Raw genomic sequence first — 20727 nt, forward strand, 5'->3', positions numbered from 1 at the left:
GATTTTACCCACCTGCCACATTTTCCCGGGGATCTGTACACCTGTAACTGAGGTGCATACCAATGAAACTCTCTCCTCCTTACATCCTGACATTCTCCGTAGCAGTTCTTTCTCTCTCCCTGTAACATTTCCTGATTTGTTTCTAATTTCCCCTCCCACTGGTTCTGTCACTAACAGGTTTTGTTTTGCATGCATTTCATAGACCCACAAAGGGTTTGTTTTGGTTTTTTGCTGCTTCCCTAACTCCTGCAGCCTTTCCTTTTTTTACCATATGGGAGAATCTGTGTGGCTGAAGTGGTGCCTCACAGGCAGCACGTGGAATTCTCTGCCTGCAGGTCATGCACCTTTCCTGGCAAATTAATCTGTCTGAGCCTCCTCAGCCCTTTGCTTGCACTGCGTGGGCACTTGAAGAAGGGAATTTTTTAGTCACTGGGAGTCTTGGAGAGGTGAGGCTGCTCTGGTGAGGGTGAAGCCACACAGAGGATGCCCTGCTGGCTGTGAGTTGTGACTGTTTGAAGGGGCAGGTAATGCTTAGAAAAAGCAATGTTTTCTAATTTTGAAGATATCCTTTTGGAGGCAATTATGAGCTGGAACCCCGGGCTAACACAACCATGGCTGTGGCTATTTATAGAGCCTCGAATTCCTACCCAGAGCTCAGGCATTTCACAGTGGGCTGTTCCCTTCCGAACACTGGACTTCCTCGGGAGATGTTTCCTGTTTGCTTTTAAGTTCAGGAGCTGCTGCAACTACAGAGAGCCTCTGCTGTAGAGAGGCTGAAACGTGGAAATTCAACTTTTCCTGAGTTGCAAAATTATGATTCTTTAGCTCAGGATTTGCTGAAAGTCCTTCATGAAGCTGTTGTGGGTTTTTTTCCCCTCCCACACTGCTGTGAACTTGGACAAAATCACAGAAGTAGAAATGTCAGGGACATCAGCGGCTTTGTGGAACAGGGATTGGGGAGCAGATTGTCCACTGTGTGTGGAAGTGCTGTTTGTGGATCTGTGTGTCTGCACTGATGTCTTCGGAGGCTGAAATAAGTGTTCGGAAGAGGGGCTTTATGTCCCTGATAAGGTTGTATTTGATGGAATCAGGGAATGGTTTGGGACAGAAGGAACCTTAAACCCATCCAGTTCCACCCCTGCCATGGGCAGGGACACCTTCCACTGTCCCAGGCTGCTCCAAGCCCCGTCCAGCCTGGCCTTGGGCACTCCCAGGGATCCAGGGGCAGCCACAGCCAGGGCCTCCCCACCCTCACAGGGAAGAATTCCTTCCCAATATCCCATCTAAACCCCGTCTCTTCCCGAGGATTTGTGTATTCTGAGTATAAAGGTGCAGTGTGCCAGCTCTGGTATGTGCAAGCATGCATGAACGCGTCACAGCACAAACGCATGGCAAAACGGACATTTCCTGAGTGCCGAGGCAGGAGCTCTCTGTGCTGATGGCCCCGTTTGGGGGTGGGTGCTGATTGCTGCCTGTTCCCAGCCTGCTGGACCCTCTGCACTTCTGCAGGAGAGTGCCATTTGTTCCGTTTCCATCCCGCACAGGCTGATGGCAGGGCTGTAATATATTAAATATACTACCCCCCCGTGGGGCTGCTCCCTGGGGATGCGTGTGTGAAACGCCTGTGCCCGGGAGAGCAGCAGCGCTGTGGTTTTGCAGAGGCTGAGCTGCCCTTCGGTGCGTTTAAATTTATTTGCCGGTCTCTGCGTGCTCCTGCTGTGCGCCTGAGCACCGGGGGATGAATAAGCACTTTCAGGCAGTGATGTTCCTCGCCCTCAGAGGCTCTTAATTTGACTGAGCTCTGCAGTGTTTTCCCTGCCTCCCTCGCAGCCAGCTTTGCTCACGTCTGCCCGGTGCCAGGGCGCTCTGGGGAGCTGCGAGCAGCGTTCCTGGGCTGGCTGGGCTGGCTCACAGGCTCCAGACTGATTTACTGGAGCAAAGTAGGCCAGGAGGACCGGCAGAGAGAAGCTGGGGGATGAATGGGGCGGCATGAAGTCACCGTGCTCCGCCAATCCGGGCAGGGCCACGCAGCTACGGATGCCTCTTGATGCTGGCGCCGAGCTCACCTTTAGCTGGTGCTTTGATGCCTCCAGCCCGAGCTGAGCGTGCACCAAAGAGTTACTAGGTCAGGCCCAATCGTGTGTGAGTGCTCGGTGAGGTGAGTGTGCTCAGGGGGATGCAGCCGAGGAGCCTCCACCTGGCGCTCTGCTCCGCACGTGTCTCTGTACATGGTCTCTGGTATGGCTGTTCTGCACCATCGCTGCTTCACCCGCCTGTCTGCCCCCCCTCACTCTTTTCCTTCCTCCCCCTCCTGTCTGAGCACTCCTCCTGTACCCGTGCACTGCCCAGAACCCACCTGCTTTTTCTCCCTTTCCTCCCGACTCCTGAAACGCCCACTCGGGGGGTGGTGGTGGCACTCTCCCTTCCCGCAGAGTGAGAGGGAGGATGAGCAGCTCGCTGCGAGCTGGGTTGGTCCCCGGCTCCCTGCAGGAGCTCAGCCTGGAAAGGAAGCTGGGAAGAGGAGGAGGAAGAGGAGGAGGGTCCTCTCTGTACCTCAGCGTCCTGCTCGACCCTGGGGTGGTGGCAGGGGGGAGGAATTGGGGGCATGGCAGCGACTCAGGTCTTGTTCCAGGCTCCAAACGAGTTGCTAACCTGGGGCCATCTGCTTGAGATGCTTTTTCTGCCCTTCTCTGGGGGGCAGAAGGGAGAGCTTGGGGCTAACCCCTAAGTGACTTTCATTGTTCTCATCCTCCTGTCAAGTTGTTTGCCTGTTGTTCTTCATCCTCTTTTGACTTTCCCTTTCTCTCCCCTCCCTTCCTCCCTCCCTCCCTTCTCCCCCGTGCTCTTGTTCACTGCTAGGCCAAGCAGAAAGCATGGAGACGTCTGATATGGCGACAGCAAAGGTAGGATGGAAATGCTGCCGGCCTCACTGTGCGTAAGTGGTTTCGCTTGGCACCTTCTTACTCTGTCTCTCGACATTTTTACTGTCCCCCTTGCCCACCCTCCCTGCTGCTGGGAGAGCCAGTGCTGGGCTGAGGATGGGGTTTAACCCTGGGAGGATGTTACAGAGTGGCCACAGTCGTGAGGTTGGAGGAAATCCTGGAGTGTTGGTGCTAGAGGCGGAGGTCGAGGGTGGGAGGGAGGGAAACTGGGGGGTTTGTGGTCCCTCCATGGCATCTGAGGTGGGAACAGGGATGCTGGCAGAGCCTGCTCGGCTGCTGAATGAGGGAGTGACACTAGATGGTGCTTTAGGGGCAGCTTTCCACTCCCAGGGACGGTTGTGTGAGGAGAAATTCCTTCTGGCAGCCTCTGGTTTTTTTTAAATTTTTTTTTGGGGAAAGGATCTCGGGGGAGTGTCAAGCGAGAAAGTAATTCGAGCTTATGGATGCATCCACCCTTTTCTGTGAGGCTTCTCTGTTGCCTGTGCCGCTTGCTCTCATCGGGCTGTGGGTTCTGCTTTCCTGTGGGCTGGCAGCCTGGAAATCTGGGAGTGGAGCTGGGTGGATCCAGATGGGTTCGCGAGGTGGAAGTGGCTGGGACGCCTGGGAAGCACCAGGCTGTCACCGCGGAATGGCTCAGCATCATGGCACGGTGCCTTCAGAGCCAAGGGTTTGTTTTCCTGGCCACTGAAGGGACTCTCCTTGGGATCAGAGTGGGGTTAAAGTGCAGGGAATGTGTCTGCAAAACGTGTCTGGTGCTTTATCTCACAAAGTGAGGAAGCTCAGCATGGCTGGAGAGAGCCATGGCCTGCAAAGAGTGGGGAAGGGCATTCACAGTTATCATTCCCTGACTTTGAGGCTGCTCTGGCAGGATCCTCGAGCATGGCAACGTGGCCTGCTGTATTCCAGGGAGAAACTCCTTCCTGGGCTTAGAAATCCATGGCTAAACCCCCCAGTGGAGCTGTTCACAGACTGAAGGGCTCATGTCTCAGCTGGAACCCAAGCTGAGTTTTCCCTGTCACATTTATTCCAGCTCCATCCTTTTCAATTCCACTTCCCAGAAGCCTAGATGATGCTGGGGATGTTTTTGCCCTGGGCCTGGGATGATGCTGATGGAGGTTTTGAGTTTTTTAAGTGTTTGTCAATAAATTGTATGATATGCTTCTGGATAAATGTTGCTTTATAAAGGTGAACTCGCCCTCACCATTATATTTGATGAAACCACTTCAAGCTGTAGGGCTTGAAAAAGAAAAATCCCACTGAGGATGCTGAAGGGTCTGTAGCATTTCAGTTGGACTTGTGGTGGCATTTTGGAGAACTCAGTCTTTTCGGGGTTGAAAAACAGACGTTTTCCATGGCAGGAACAACAGAGTCACTTGAAAATTGTTTTTCTCTGTACCTGTTTTTTATAGTTTTTTGTTTTAATTAAAGGGAGGTGTGACCTAGAGTGTTAAAGCACCATCTTAGCGTGAATGTACTGAAAAAAAAATCTAATTATCTTTTTGGAGAAATGGAAAACTGAGTCGAGTTTGAACCTTCTGAAACAGATACACCTTGGGAATTGGTTAGGTAGATATTCCTGGAATGTGCACAGGCTTATTTGGACTTAACCTTGGCGACTGCTGATGTTTAGTGTCCAGTTCTTTATTTAAAACCCCAAAGTTCTGTTTTCTTTGCTGACTTTGAGTCAGTAACTCCTGTTACGAGTTTGGAGCATTAAAGGGACGCTGTTCACTTTGCTTCATTTCTGCTGGGGTCAGTCTGGAAGAACTTCTGAGGAGGTTTAAGAGATTTGTCTCCTCATGCTGGAACGCTCCAGAAGTGGCCATGGGCTGGGATATCAGGATGTTCTGTCACAGCTGCTCTCCATTGTGTCACTCTGCTGCTTCCTTTTCTGCTGAGGCACCTTCCAGGCTGTCTCAAGAACTGGCATTTCCTGCCATGCCAGAGAATGGCCCCGTATTTAGCTCTTTAAAAAGAAATAAAGGAGAAGTGCAGTTTTAATCCATCGTTCATCCTCCTCTTGGGGCTTTTCAGAGCTGTTGGTGGGCTTGGAGCACTGCTCTGGGGCACCTGGCTTTGGGACAGTGGCACGGGGCTGTGTCACCTCCAGCTTTGCTTGCCCTGCTAAAAGTGAAACCCCCGGATTGCTCCATCCCTGCTCCTTGCGGAGTGCTGGGGGGAAAGCACTTAAACTCTTGGAGAAGGGAGGGGAAATCGGGTCAGTGTGGAGCTTCTTGGGAAAGCAGGGTCACTTCCCAGGTGAAATGAAGAGGATAAAATCAGTGAGCTCCTTTCACCCCCTGGCCCTGCAAGGTTCTGCTTCTCTGCCCTGCAAACACACGCACGGAAATCCTCCGAATTTTAGGGTGTTGTGGGAGATGTTGAAGCTGATTTACTTGTTCCATCTTGAGGGAAATGTGTTCCTCTCCTGAGCTGTAAGGGGACGATGAGTGAAGGCAGCCGAGGTGCCTTTTTACAGCATCACAGAGATTTTGGGAGATGATTTCCTTGGCTTTTAGCAGGGGGTGCTGGGCTGGGATTGCTTGGAGAAGTGTCTGCGAGGGGAGAAGGACAGAACAGCTGTGTGTGAATAAAATAGTGCTAAATATTGAACATTATTGCACGACTTCTACTTTCTGTGGTTGCCTCTGTGCTTCCAGCTTCCCCCCAGGCCCTGACTGGGGCAGTGGCAAAAGCATGTGCTAAAATTGCCTTTTTTTCCCCAACACCAAGCCCTTATTCCTGTCCCTTTGTGCAGATGTTCCTGCCTCTGTAGAAGCCATGGAAAGCCCTGTTTTATCTGGACAGCAGCATCCAGTATTTCTTTCATCCAAGTAGGGGGTCAGGGAAAAAAAAAATCAACTCAGTTTTTGTGTATTCCAGACCTAACTTTTAAAATTCATGAGGCCTTGACAGTTTGTACTCACAGGTCAGGAAAACATCCGGTCTTTTTTTCCAACCTTTTTTTTTTTTTTTTTTTTGCTGCTCCTGATCTCCACATTTTTCTTCAGTTTGAGAAAGTTCTGCCTGGTTTTTGCTTTGTTGCTGTTTTTAGTGTTTTTAGTGTGTGTGCTGCTGCTTGACTTCCTCCTCCCGACTGCCTGTGGAAGCAACCAGGAGCCCCAAGGGAGGTTTTATTAATGGAATTCTTGATCTGGACCAGGAATGCTCAAAATGTCACTGGCACTAGGCCAGGATCCAAATTATCTTAATTCTTTTTGAAGTTTATGAGAATTTTTTCCTGGGAGAAAGGACAGGGATGAGGCAGGACAACACAACCACATGAACTTGTTTTATTATTACTTATTGTTTGTGTTTAGTAAATTACGCAGCTAATTAAAAAATGAGCTTCCCTTCCCCAAACAACCCAAATGGTATTCCAATAAAATCATTGGATTTACAGCCTTTATGGCTAGAGGGGAAAACGAACCTCTGGTCTAACATCCTGTATGAAGGGTGGCTGTTGGTGAAAATATGTATTTATGGCTCTTTGAGGGCACCTGCACATGTTTCAGAGCTGCTGTTCAACTCAGTTATTACGTTTATTTTCACAGAACATCACAACAAACTCTAAGGAAACCCAGTGTTTACCCTTTTATGACTATTTTTAATTATTCGCATGGAAAAAAGAATTTTTACCAAAATACCAATGGCTTGGGAAAGCTCCTTTGAGTGCGAAACAAGATCATGGAATAGATTTGCCATAAAGCAATACATCAGTGATGCTTTTTACAGCCATTTTCTGAACTGCAACCTGCAGTTCCACACAGGAGTGAGAAGCCAGGGATTTTTAGGGCTTCCCTCTCCAAAACAGAGGCCAGAAATGGGTTTGGACCCCTCCAGCCACAGCTCTGACTGGTTTTCTTCCATTTTCCCCTTTAGTGGGATGGAGTAGGTAGATCATTAATCAGGAATTCAACTTGCATGTGACTGATAGGTATTCTTAGCACTGAGGAGGTGGCTGTGCATAGCCCAGCCCTGCTTTTGCGTTGCCTTATTGAAATTTTAATATCTTTTTTTTTTTTTTTTTTCCCTTTTCCCCACTGGAATAGTTACGTGCAGAGGATGAGGGGAAAAGGGAAGGGCTTGTCCATGCAGCTGGCACAGCTGGATCAGCCAGGACGTGGGATTGGGGTTGGGAAATACCTGTGTGGGGGTGACCCACAGTCCCGCCAAGGCTCCTGCTGGGAGGATTTTGGCCAGCACATTGCAGAGGTGGCCAGCCAAACATTTAAATACCTTCCAAGCGATCTCTTTCCTTTGATAATTTCCCCAACCCCTCACTTATTTGGATAGGGAAAAAATAAAAAAACCAGAAAAAGTGCATGACTGCTTATCTCTTAATACCTTTCTTGCCTGAGCTTTGATTTCCCAACATGTGACTCTGCAGCATTAGTCTGTCCTAGATTTGCCAAGCTTGCAGGTCTCCTGACCCATTTTACAGCATTTGTGATTTGCCTCCCTCCTTGACAACCTGCAGGCCACAGTTGAAAAGCTGCTCGTGCAGAAAAGCCCAGCCCAAAGCCCGGCCCAAGCTGGTGTAAATTGGACTTAAGAAGGGCTGAGTGTGGGATTATGTGGGGTGAGATTTGAAGGTGTTTTTTCTGTGCTGTTTGGCATGTGGAAAGGCCTGTGCCCAACTTTGTGGTTAAATTACTGCTTTTTGTCTAGAAATAAACGAAAAAATGCATTGCAAAGTTCTTGTTGGAGCAAATTCCCAAAGCAAGGATTTGGGATCTCCCCACCTGCCCTGGGGTTCTCCTGCAGAGCTCCCCATTTCAGTGTTACTTCCCCAATTTCTCAAACTTCAGCCCAAGATCCTTTTTCATTTCACCTGCCCTGGAATGATCCAAGCCCTCCAAAAGTGACTTTTCTGCTGAATTCAGAACTGGAACTTCGCTGCTGTTCCTCTCTTCAGGGTTTGGGAGAATCAGAAAAAAAGATCTTTGTTGTGATTAGGCACAGTAGGAAAAGCAAAGAACCACACTTGTTACTTTCCAAAGGGGATGTGGGGATCAGAATCCCAATGTTTCCTGGGACAAATGTCACTGAAAGCTTTGCAAACCAGGACAGAGCTGTGGAACTGCCCCAAGCACCCCCCTGTCCTCTGAGCGGTGAACAGAATGAAGGGGGGGATTTTACAGGGCAAGGTTTTCGTGTCAGTCCACTCAAAATTATCTGCAGCCCTGGGCATGGGGGTGTGAGTGCAAAGAAAATGACAAAATACCATTAAAAGCTCTTCAAGAGAGTAGAATCTTTATTTACACACAGCTGTCTGCTCTCTTTCCTCTACCACCCCTAAAACTGAAGAATTCCTGCAGGATTTATCATCCAGAGTGTTCCTGTCCCAAACTAAATCCCTTCAGAGCTCTCTGTATGGAGTAAGAGTGTGGATGTCCATCCCTGGACACGCCCAGGCTTCACTTTTTGAAGTAATTTACGAAGAAATAATTAAATTACACTTTATTTGAAACACACTGCCCCATTCCCTACCAACCTGCGTGCAGGAGCAGCAGGCTGTGCTTGGATCCTGTGAGATGAACAGAAGAATTCCAGGGAAAAGCCTCGTGTATTGCAGGAAGTGGGGGTGGTAATGCAATAATTGACACTTTTCCCCTCAGGCCAGGCCTTGCTCTGTGGGTGTGGGCTGCAGGGGCTCTCTGGTGCTGGTGTGAGGGGCAGAGCTCTGGTCCTGCTCTGATAAGAGGTGGTTCAACAACGGCTCCCGTGTTCCCCGACTGCCAGAGCTGTCACGAGATAAGATCCCCCTCCCTCAGCTCCAGAGCAGGGACTTGGCCCCTGCCTCGCTGAAGGTTTTGGTTTTCCTTTAGGAAATTCGGCTTTCCATTAGGAAATTCAGTTTTCCTTTGGTTTCTGTAGTGGTTGTTCCTCTGTTGGGAGGAGGGGTGGGTTAATCCATCCCCCTGCACAGCCCTCAGCTGAGGGGGACTCTCTTCCCTTCAGGAAGATGCAGAGGGGATCTTTGTCAGGAGCTGTGGTGGTAGGACAAGGAGAAATGGGTACAAATTCAAGGAGGGGAAATTCAGGTTATGTGTCTCAGCTTCCAGAGCATCACCAGAGATGGAATTCTCTTTTCTGGCCTGAGCAATCAGCTCATCCCTGCTCTGGGATATTCAGGGAGTTGGAGTGGTGGTTTGGCAAATCCCTCCACAAGCATCCCCCCCAAATATTGCAGCACTGGGGGAGGGAGGAGAGTACTGGGGCTTGCTCTGCCTCTTCCTCCAGCTCCCCTACGTGGAGAGGACCCTGTGCTTGAGGAGCAAAGCAGACAAACCTCTTGCTGCAGAAAAAGGCCAAAGGAGCACAACCCATGTGTGTGAGGGACCTTCAAAACTCCCCTCTATTCTTGCTGGCCCCAGAAATGGATTTCACAAGTGGGGAAGTATGGCCAGGGCTGAGGGGAGTCTGCGAGGGAGACACAGAGGGACTTTTACAAGAGCATGGAGAGGCAGGGCAAGGGGGGATGGCTTCCCACTGACAGAGAGGAGGGTTAGCTTAGCTAATAGGAAATATTCTTTACTGTGAGGGGCGCGAGGCACTGGAAGAGAGAAGTTCTGGCTGCCCCATCCCTACAAGTGTCCACGGCAAAATGGTCCGGCAGGAGCCCTCCCCGCCCTTGGCACGGGGGTTGGGACGAGCTGCCCTTTACTATCCATTCCCACCACCCCGCGGCTCCGTGCCTGCCCCAGAGCCGTGGGCAGGGACGCCTGGGGCCGGGAGGGGCTGCGGGCGCGGCCGGCGGAGCGGGGCCGGGGCCGGGCGGTGTCGCGGCGAGCGGGGCTGGCAGCGCGGGTGCCATGGCACGCTGCGGTCCCGCCGCTGCTGCACATGCTCAGCACGGAGCTCGGCACAGAGCACGGAGCCGGCTCAGCCCCTGGCGCTGCTGCTGCTGCTGCTGCTGCGGGCAGCCCTGCGCGCCTCGCCGCGGCTCCGGGGGCGCGGGGGGCGGCCGTGCCCCGGCACGGGGGGCTCGGCGCATGGGGCTCGGCGCTCCCCGCGGGACGCTCGCCGGCCGCGGCTGCTCCAATATGTGCTGGGACCTCTGGAGCTGTCAGTGGGCAGACAAGGACACGGGCAGCGGATTATCGTGGCTGTACTAATGAAAGGGTTCAAGCTCGCCTGGTAAGCGCACGGTGGGGAGATTGGGGGGGATGCCGTGGCCCCCTCCCCGGAATGGGAAAAAGGGATGAGCTCCTCCAAGTTGCCGGCGCTGCCGCTGCGGCATCGCCGGGGGGACCTGGGTGCGGGATGCGGCTGCGAGGGAGGCACCGGGAGAGGCTCCGGCGATGGATGCGGCGCTGGGCCGCTGCTGTCCGGGCATCGCCGCATCAGCGCTGTGATGCCCTGAGCCTCCCTGGGCTCCGGCTGCATCTCCCTGCCCTGCTCCGCTGCCAGGCTGTGCATGAACCGCATCACCTGGGCTCGGGGGCTCTTTGATCGCGCAGGAAAATAAGCACGGGCAGTTTTTGCCGAAGAAAGGTGGGGGGCAGGAAAGTGGTTTGGATGCTGCGTGCGTGGAATAGCTCGTGCTCGGCTTGTCCTTTAAACAGCGGCTTTTGGGGATGCACCTCACCGGTGTGGTGCTGTAAGAACATATTCGAGGGAACCGAGAGCTTCCAGCAAGGTACCCAAGTGCTCGTTAATTCTTTCATTGTTCCTGGGTGTTTTGGGGGAGAACTCGCCAGGTTTGGCTAAGTGAAAGAAAACATTGTGTGGGTGAAAGGCAATTAACAAAACTCTGTGTGTGTGTGTCTAAAGTGTTCACATGTAGATATTTTGTTGGTGAATTTGTACTTTACAGGGGTAGGTAAATATATGTATATGTAAAAGAGGATACAATTATTTATCTATATATAAAATGGAATATAAACTTGACCACTAAAGGCTTATGTAGAATCCTGAGTATATCAAAACTATTTAAAATTTCCGATAGGTCAAAACCACTTCGTTGGAATAAAGAGTCTTTGAATTATGATGATGAAATTGATTTAGCCAGAACTTTATCAGATGGGAACAGTTCCACAGTTAACAGTGGAATGTGACTTCGTAATTTGGGTTGAAGTGGATGACAAGAGCAATGGGAAAGCCTGTTTCTTTTCCTTAATCCTTTCTTTTTTTCTGCAATGAAAAAGGAAGTAATCATAGAAATAACAGCCTCCCTCTCAAGTGCGCTGGTTTGCATCAGGATGAATGTGGTGCTTTGAGATCCTCGCCTGTAAAGTGTGAGAAAACAGCAAAGTTATTTTGCATTTGTTACTTTACTTATTGTTGCTATTTTAATTTTATTTTTTTTTCTGTGTGAAAAATAAAAGCACTACAGTATAGCACTAGGAAGCATCTTGTACTGGGCCCCAGGGGACAGACCCGAGCCAGGGATGACTCAATAGGTCATCTCTTTTTCTAATTTCTCTAATTCTGTCCTTTATTTAATTACACTGAGAGCCTTTGAATTTTCCCTGTGTGTACATGGCTATGTCTCACACAGGCTGTACAAATGGTATGGATATTAGCATTCGAAAATATTACATGATGGCTTTCTTTTTTTCTTTTTTTTTTTTAATGGAAAAAAGCCCCTCTCTCGCAGTGCTCTGCTGCCTGCTGTGCTGTGCAGTTGGGCTGAGGAGTTGCATAATAGCCCAGCGTACTACCAGGAGAGCAGAGCATGTGCTGGGAACGCTGGGATGGTGTGGATCTGCAGTGACATGGCCCCCGCTGCATCCCTGTCCCTGCCTCCCCACCAACCCAGCACGGGAGATCTGTTCATCGTGGAACTGGGCAGTTTTTAGTTCCCACTTCGTCGTCACAGCGTTTCCGACAGCTCACGTTGGAGCATCCTGGTGGTTTTGTCAGGCCGGGAGCTCAGCGGGGAGGCTGCTGGAGGATTCGTGGAGACATAAGCAGATTACAGTGCTGGAGGAAGTGCTGGCCGGGCTTCAGTAGGTGACGCTCTTCCCTCTCCGTTCCTTGGGCTCCAGGCAGGGTCCCGGGGGCTCTGGGCAGTCCCGGGCCCCTCTGTTCCGCTGGCATGCCATAAAGATCCCGATCAGTTCCCCTGGCTCTCCTGGGGACACTTGGAAAGTGCTACCCAAGCCCTGCCTCTTCAGCATCCCCCTTCATCTTCCTCCCAATCCGAAAATCAAATATTCTGATTGCTTCCCTTAGATCTCTGCAGCTGTCACTGTTCCCCCCCCCTCCCAGGATATTCACAGGCAGTTTTGTTTATTTGGTTGTGCTGCAATATCCAGGCACAGGAGGGTGAGTTAAGGATGTTATTTCAGGTCCTGGTTTGCCCAAATAATGTGTGTTTGTCCCTGCTGGATTGATTGGAGGAGCACAGATTTAAGGACAGAATGAATGCAGAGTTCTCTGAACTTGCTTGGGGTATTTAATGGGGGCTGGACAGCCTTGATATGAAATGGGTGTATGGGTTTATTAGTATTTATGTAAAGAAAAAACCTCCAGTGTGTGGGATGCGAACAAATCCTCTGGTCCTTGGTGCAGGAGCGGCGATTCTGGGTGGCACTGCTGGGGTTAACCCAGATTTCCTCCTGGAGCCATGCTCAGAGAGACACATGATTTCTGTCTGTACCAGGGAGGGACAGAAAGCTGTCAGCAGGAGCAGCCTGCTCTGACCCTTAGGAACAGCACTTGCTTGTCCCTGTTTTCAGGCCCCACATCCATCCCGTGCTGTCAGATCCCACCAAATCCCACCGTGTGTGTGTCATCAGAGAACCTCATGCCACCTCTGGGCCTGTCCTGGCACAGCCAGCATGCTGCTCCCTCACACCATGCCCTGCATTTCTTGCAGCACGCCACCTCATCCTGCCCAAAATGATCTCATCCCCATCTGCTCGCAGCTCCCGGCGTGGCCCGGGGGCTCTGCAGCACAGCCCGGGCCTGGTGGGCAGCCGGAGTGGCTGGGTGACATCAGAGTGTGGCAGTGGCATGATGCAAGCACCTGCTGCACGTCACACTGCTCCAGCGTCACACTGCTCCAGCGTCACACTGCTCCAGCACGGCGTCCCGGTGGCAGGAATGATGCTGCAGCCCCCGAGGACGCCGTCAGGACAGATGACAACAGCAGTTTGTCTCGTCGGGGTCTGGTGCCTTGGTTTAATCGGTTGTTTTTGTGGCACGGGGGAATGTTTTAATGCTCTTGCCATCTTTATGTTGCGACCTGGTATTGTGAGAGAGAGCTTCTGCCTCCAGGCTGACATCGCTGTTGTCTCATAGCTCCTCGGGGACTGTAATCAGCCAAGCCTCGAGCTTTAAATCTCAGAAAGCCGAAAACCACAGCAGGCTTTCCCTCCCCTTCCATCTCGGGCTGTGCTGCTTGCCCTGCTCTTCCTTCTTGGGAGATCTGGGGAGTCCATGATCCAGCAGAGATGGAAACGAATTCAGATCTTTGATGAAGAATGAGAATCTAATACCAGAAGAGCATTGCAGGGACAAAAACAAGCTGGTAGCTGAACTGGATGTCCCATAAATGGGATACTGCATAAAACTCTGCTGGTCTGATTTTCCTTCCTTTGTGGTTCCTTCCGCATTGCTTGTGCTGCTGTGTTGGTTGGAATAGTTCTGAGCTGCAGAACCTGCGATCTGGAACCTACAGAGGAAAGAAGGGCCAAGGGCTCCACTAAAAATAAACCTGTAATTCATTTTTCTGCTAGTGCCTGTGGGTGAGGAAAAAGAAAAAAACAACACCTCTCAATGTTCCAACACCCTGCTTATCTGAGGGAAGGATCTATTATGTAGTTGTGGGGGTGGGATGGGAACTAGGTAGGGTTACAGAACAGCAGAGCTAAAATTAGAAGTTGTTTGATGTCAGGGAGCAGCGAAGATTGACTTCAGGCAGTTTCAGTTCTGCGTTCCGGAGGCTGCGGCTGCAGGGGCTCTTTGTACCCCGACAAGGCTGGCGACCCCTGCCCTTCCCCTGGCTCTGGAAATCCATGTCTCAGGGCGTGGAAGAGGGGAGGGAGGGGTTCCTGAGCTGTCACACTCGTCCTACCCAGGCCTTTCGACTTCTTTGAGATGTAAAATAACAGGTTGGTGAGACAGGGACAGGAGGGATGGTTCTGTCCTCACTTCCAGACATCGAGTCTGTGACACACAGAGGTGACAAACGTGGGTGTTTGGGATTCGTGCCTCTTTGGTTACCCAGGGAAATGATGAAGCTGCTTAAATCACTTCCAATTTTGTATTGAAGCTGCGGAGACTTAAAGAACATCTGCTTGCAGCGACAGTGAACTTCGTTCTGTGGCACTGCAAATGATCCCAAATGAAATTGGATTTCCAAATCAATTCTTCCTCATTTTTTGGAGGAGCTTAGGAAAACGGTTCTGTTAAAGTTACATAATTAGGCTGCTGTGCCCATTGTGCTGTTCGACCTTCACGTTACAGGTTCAAATGTTGCATTTTCAGTCTTTTCTGTCTTTATTGAGTCTTCTGCGTCTACATCTTCATTTGTGCCTTTTATTTAGGGGGAAGAAATAGATGCTGATAATCCTCTGCTAAAAACCACCACCAGAGATGACCCACATACATATAAATATGGCTCTGGTGTTTGGGAAAGGAGAGGCCTTAGCTCCTTATGAATTCTGCAAATGGATCTGAGGAATCAGAATGTTCCCGTTTGCTGGCGGTGCGGTCGGAAGAGCAAACCTCATTAATAGGTCGCTCGTCTTCCCCTGCATCCAGAACGTTCTGAACTGGCCATACATCCTGAACATTTTGTCCATAAAGTACAGCTTCTGTCCTTTTTCAGCAGGAAGATGTCATGCCAGGTGACTGGAAGAACAGCTTGGAGCAGGTTTATTTAGTAGATGGTTCTGTGGCACACACTTACTAAGGGGTTATTAGCAGGTTTTGTGCTAATTTATCTGCCCTTTGTGTTATTTTTTTCTGGTCTTTTCCATAACGGGAAGGCCTAGGAAGCAGTGAGGAGCCTAATCCGAGTGCACTAAAGTCGGGGAAAAGCCTTGCACGCAATCCCCTTGGCCATGCTGCACTTGTGGGCACCAGGAGAGCCAGAAATAGAACCAGGATCAGCCCAGCACCAGTTTTTGTCCTGGGCTGCACAGTGCCACGCTGGATTAATACCTGCAGTGGCAACAGGGTGTGAAGTACGGCTTTTATTTTAGTGCAACTATGAAATTACAGTGGAAGGAGACCATTTGAAATAAAACCAAGTCATTTTGAAGGCCTTGGTCTGATACTGGGTTTGCTGTGTGATAATAGACTGGCAAAAGCATCCCTTTAATGATTTTGTTTGTTATGTGGTTGGCTTTTGGCATCAATGCTTGATTTAAATTTGGATAAACGTCTGTAAATCTATTGTCTAATATATTTGTGCATATTGAAACCTCTCTGAGGACACAGAGGAGTTCTTTGACGTAGGCCATGAAGATGCTGCACTTTGCAGAGTTCGCTGCCAGCACCCACAATCTCTCCTCCAGATCTCTCCTTGGGCTGCAGATTATTTTGGCTAATTGAATCCTAATCGTTTGTTTTGCTGGGAAATTGTCTTTCCCTCTTATCGGGTGGCAGGATCACCTTGCTCTCTGTCTCCAGTCCTTCAGCAGTCTCATAAATGTCAAGTGAAGGGCAAACTGCTTGGAATTGCTCTGGAATTCTGCAGCCTTTGCTCGCTCAGGGCCTTGAGTTGAGGCGAATGAGGCAGCAGTGAGGCTCCTCCAGAGATTCTTTTCCTCACTAAAAAGCCTGGAAAGGGGGAAAATTCAGTGGAGAAGAGATAAAATGTGGAGCTGAGGCTGCTGGGTGCTGTTTGGCCGCTTCCAAAGGGAAGGAAGGTGCTGGCTGTGGGAGCTGGGAGTCACGAGAGGCCTTGTTTGTGCCTGCATCTGTCACTGACCGCTCGTATCCTGGTGTTGCCTCTGCCCCTCTTTCCCTGCCTGCAAAATGACACAAACCAGTCTCCCCTTCCTCCTCCCTCTCCCTGGAGCAGAGATTTTCATGGGACAAGTGCTGGAAGGAGGTGTTGGACAGTGTCCCACGTTTCTAGGTGTCTGGTTCACCCTGTGTGTGTTGATAGTTGTGTTGGAAGCACTCACATAGCTGAAATTTCTGCTTGATTTCTGCTCAGCAAGTGGGCAGGGGCAAGGCCTTCGAGAGGCAAATATTGCCATCAAAACCCTTGTGGAGCTTCCTGCCAGAATCAGTGTCCTGGTCCAGGCCTCTTCTGCTTTCTCCAGCTGAAATTCCCTCTGGGAAGCAGATTCCTCTCTATTCTAAACCAGCTCGAGGTATTTCTTTGGTTGATTGAGCTGTGTTTTCGCTTGAACCCTCCCCTGAATGTCTCTGAGTTCAGGCCTGGTTAGAAAGTGCATCTTGATGCCATTATTATTTTAATTGCTGCTTATTATGACTGGTAGCTACTAATTTCAGGATTTTGAGCCAGGTTGAAGTAAACTAGATGAAGTTGCAATAATATATCCAAGGATAGAATATCCAAGCTCAGGAAATGGAGACGCCAAAACCAAAATGCTGCCCAGTATTCATTTTCCTTCTGGGTGTCCTTGCAGAGCCACGTGCTGAACACAAGATGCTGGAATGTTCCCTGAGCTTCTCCTTTCCTAAAGTTCTCCTTTTGGCCACATTTAGGTCTGTGCTGTTGATTATACTTTGCATTTTCCAGCGGTTTATTCCCCTGGAACCATTTTTCCAGGACAGAATGCTCTCTGTGGTCACAGCCAAGTGACCCGGGGGCAGATGCTCTGCTTTTTTTCCAACTAAAAAAAGATGCAAAATGCTGCCACTCTCCTTTGACAATGTCACAGCCACTCCATGCATGTGGCAGAGGAGCAGAGAAGGAGGAATTTATGGATTTTTTGCGGGGAGATACATATGTTTGGGGTCTATATTTTGAATGATTTTCAAACCACTTGGAATACCAGGTTTGGAAGAATGTGGTTTGGACCACAGCTAATTTCAGGCCTTGGAATTGGAAGGAGAAAAATGGAGGAGAAAATGAGTGGAATGAAGGAGACTTTGGGGGAAGAGGAGATGTATTTTGAGGTGTATTTTGAGGAGTAGCAAAGATTTGGTAACAGAAGAAATGTCCAGATATGCACATAAAATTAGAACAAATTAGCTGGAGGGGGAACACACGACTTGTTTATCTTTAGTGCAAGAACAGCTCCCTCTAATTAGAGCCATTCCCTTAATGAAATACGGAGCAAATCCAGCTGTGTGTAAATGACAGGAGAAGGAGGTGGCAGAAAGCATTTGCAAGGTCTCAGCCCTGGTGCAGTGAGGACACTCGAAGTGCTGTGAATTAAAAGGTTTGCACTGGAGACAGAGGGATTTTAGAGAGCTGCCAGAGAGGCAGAGCTGTAATTTTGGTGTATTTCTGACCCCACAGGACCAGAAATAAAGCAGCTCTGGAGATGTGACAGAGGTGCCCTTTGCTCATGACGACATTGGCTTGTGGCTGTGCAGCCCTCAGAGCTGGAATTTGGCTTTTTCAGAGCTGTTAGAGGGATGTGGTGCTGCTTGTACTGCCCCTCAACCTGATGCACATTTTGGGAATGAGGTTTGGGAGGCAAACCCATGCTTAGCTGCAGGCCATGAAAGAAGGATGTGTCTGGAGGCCAGAGCTTAGAGAACCTCAGCAATATTCAGTGGCTGCTCCAGGGCACTAAAGCTGCATCATTGCTTCAAATACCTGCTGTATTATTTTTCCAGCAGGAAGAATGAGTTCCCCATGGATTCTTTTCTGTTTTAAAGGCAGCTGATAGCACAACTGATCTGGGAAATAGAACTGTTTCTAAAATTGTGTTGTTTTACAGTGAAAGAGGCTCTTGAAAACAGAGATTTGCTGTGCTGGGAGATTTTCATGCCCCACCTCCAGTGTGGAGGAAGAGATTCCATCCTAAATAGTCAAGATGGACAAAGGGTAGAAGAAAGGAAGTGGAATTAGCCTTGGTTTGCAGATGAGGCACATGGCAATTAAAGGTGTTTTTCCTTTTAATGTGTTTATTAATAGCTGTGTAGTAATTCCCTACTGGAAGCTTGGCTTAGGAGAGGAAAGAAATTGTTATAGCTGAAACAATTCTCTAAAAGGAGCAAACTCCACTGAAGTAAGAGCCAGGATGAGAAACACAAACATCCAGCCCTATCCCCTGCACTTCTCACAGGAGACTTGCCCAAAGCCACAAACGGAATCCTTATAATTGTCCCAAAACAACCTGTGCCTCGCTCGTGTTTGGAGATGCCATAATTATCATGAGGACATCTGTTCTTTCAAGGATCACAGCCCAGATTAAGAACTCGGGATGATTTGGATGTCACTTTGCAAGGTTTCCCACGTGGAACTGAAAATCACATGGATGTCTGTGTGTGTCTTGGAAGTTTTGGGGATAAAAATCAAGTGAAAGTAATCCTTTTAAATTGTGACACTCAAACAGCTGTAACACCAATCATTGCAAACCTTCAGAGTCCTGCATTGCTGCAAACTGGGCTGCTGCCTCTTTAAAAAAAATGAAAATTATGGAAAGCAGAACTAGAGACTGAAAAAAAAAGTGATATTATTGAGGTGTTGATCCATGCTCCTGCCAGTGGGGTGTCCTGTACAGGGAGTTGGACTCCAGTAATCCTTGTGGGTCCCTTCCAACTCAGGATATTCTGTGGTTCTGTGATTCTGTTTTGTCTTTGCTAACAGTTACCTATTGCTGTTTATGAACATGACAAGTGAACGAGTTTATTCCACTTCTCTCCTGCTCCTGGCTGTGAGGATTTGACTTCAGCCTCATTTATTTCCCAAAACTTCATATAATCCCATTGCTCATTGTTCAAAAAAACCCTCAAATCTTTTAATACAGCTTCTCTTTCTCTTCAATATTTACATTCTTCAAATATTTGTTGACTGCTCCACTTTGTTTACCCTTCAAGTTTGTTTTCATAAACGAGCCTCATGAGTGCTGTGATGTTTTTATTGCTTTCCTTTGAACTCATTGCTCTGTAAGAAAATCTTTCTGGTTGTTTGCCACCCTTCTAACGTGTTCCTGGTTGGGATTAGCTGATCATACAGAGCAAATATGTCATCATTCCATGAGGCGGGATTGATCAGCTCCGAGTCACATCAGTCCTCCCTGCTCCTATATCATGGCGCAGGAACATTTTTCATTTGCTCTGTGCTCTTCCCTTGTCCATCTGTGCTGCTTTCTTGCTTTCTAAATTCTTTAAATTGCTGGCCATGGCTTTGTTTCCTCTGTTAACACCTGCCTGGAGCAGATACAAACCCGAGGACAGCAGCAGGGTTGTGTTCCTGCTTTTCCCAGAAGGGAATCAGGCACAGCCTCTGTTTATTTTTCCCAAGACAGGTTTTTAAGTGTGTTTGTATACATTTTCAAGATGTTACCTTCTGCATTGTATAACCTCTGTGCGGAGATGGCCTTTCCCAGAGCTTGTACGTGGAAATGCCCGAGTGTTGAAGGCAGATACTTCTGTTGCTGCCTGCTGTTCTAGCAGGGAATTCGATGGTTTGTGTTGTCTGGTAAGGTTTAGGAGGATGTGCAGCCCCTCAGAGTGAAGAGTCAGAGTTTTGTGGGAGCAAGGAAGTGGAATTTCGAGGTAATTGGGATGTTTATGTCCACGCTGACTGCTCTGCTCCTTTGTCGTCACAGAAGTGCTCCCTGGTGGTTTGCACCGCGGGGAGGACGGGGATATTTAATAAAGCTCTGCTTGGGATGCCAGGGCTGTGCAGCAGCTCAGAATATTTAATAAAGCTCTGCTTGGGACACCAGGGCTGTGCAGCAGCGCAGAGAAGCTGTACCAGGGCGGCAGAACAGATGGGTAAGAGCAGGAGAAGGGCAGAAATCCTGGAATTTCTCCTCGGTGCCGGCAGCGAGGAGCAGCCAGGGTTAACCGGGTGATGTGGGACATCCTTAAAGCGACAGCGGGAGCTTTTCTCCCCAGTGGGCAGCAGCCAGCTCGGATGCCAGAGCCGGGCAGCGCACTGCAAAGGCGGCTTTGTTCCAGCCATGCCAAGCCGCTATCAGAGCGGGGAATCTTTTTGTCAACTCCTTCGGCGGCCCTGAAATGCCTCGGAGCAGCAGCGAGGTTCCTGCGTGGTTCCATGGTGCGCCCCCCGGCAGAATCGCTGCCGGCTGCGGGGAGCTCGCACCGGAGCGGGGAAGAGCCGCAGCCGCCTCCCGGGAAGGGCGATGTGCTAACAGGTGGCGATGGGATCGTTTAGCTCCTCGTTTTTCATCTCCCAGGCAGGCGGGGGACTCCTTCCTGTGCACGCAGGTTCCTTTGTGTGTGTGTGTGTGTGTGTGCGCGCTGGGAGGTCAGGCAGTTCCTCAGGAAAAAGGATGCCCTGACGCAGCTGGGATGGGGATGCAGTGGGATGGGGGAATCGCAGTCGGGGCGGAAGGGATGTGGGGGGAAAAGCTGGGGAAGGCTTAAGGTGGAGAAGTATTCTGTCTGCATGGGAGCAGGGGCTGCACTGAGCAGCTCTATAGTGGTTTTGGTGAGTTTCGGGGTGAGCCCAGCAGATCTCAGGAATTTGGAAGAAAGGGCCAGGCAAAGTTAGGGAAGTCAGTGGGAGTGGGGATGAATCCAATTGGATTGGGGTTGAAAATCGGGGGGGGGGCACAGGGCAAGTCTGAAGGTAGAGGCTGGGGCAGTGCTTTGGAGAAGGCTGCAGAAGGCTGGGTTTGGGGGGGATAAATGGATTGGAACAGTTGGGAGGAATGGAGAAGCTGGAATAGCCATAACAGAATAATGCAATGCAGGAGCACAC

The 20727-nt window shown here is 49.8% G+C and overlaps 1 protein-coding gene across 13 annotated transcripts in view; it reads left to right on the top strand.

Annotated features, from left to right (window-relative positions):
- GRAMD1B (GRAM domain containing 1B) overlaps nt 1–20727 on the top strand; it is a 90494-nt gene that overhangs the window by 19616 nt on the left and 50151 nt on the right. The window contains exon 1 of one of the 13 annotated variants that reach the window (XM_019288517.3): nt 2627–2903. The exons of 8 other annotated variants lie outside the window; for them this stretch is intronic. Coding sequence is in view for 2 of the 5 variants with exons in the window: in XM_019288518.3 (XP_019144063.3) it covers nt 20022–20158 (137 nt within the window). In the remaining 3 variants the exon portion in view is untranslated. Of the gene's footprint in view, nt 1–2626; nt 2904–9925; nt 10086–10570; nt 10588–19750; nt 19776–19936; nt 20159–20727 lie in introns of those variants that run through there. 4 more of the 13 variants (XM_039564952.1, XM_019288519.3, XM_019288520.3 and 1 more) reach the window with 4 other exon arrangements.

The sequence above is a fragment of the Corvus cornix genome, chromosome 24 (genome assembly GCF_000738735.6).
Source record: "Corvus cornix cornix isolate S_Up_H32 chromosome 24, ASM73873v5, whole genome shotgun sequence".
Classification (NCBI taxonomy): domain Eukaryota; kingdom Metazoa; phylum Chordata; class Aves; order Passeriformes; family Corvidae; genus Corvus; species Corvus cornix.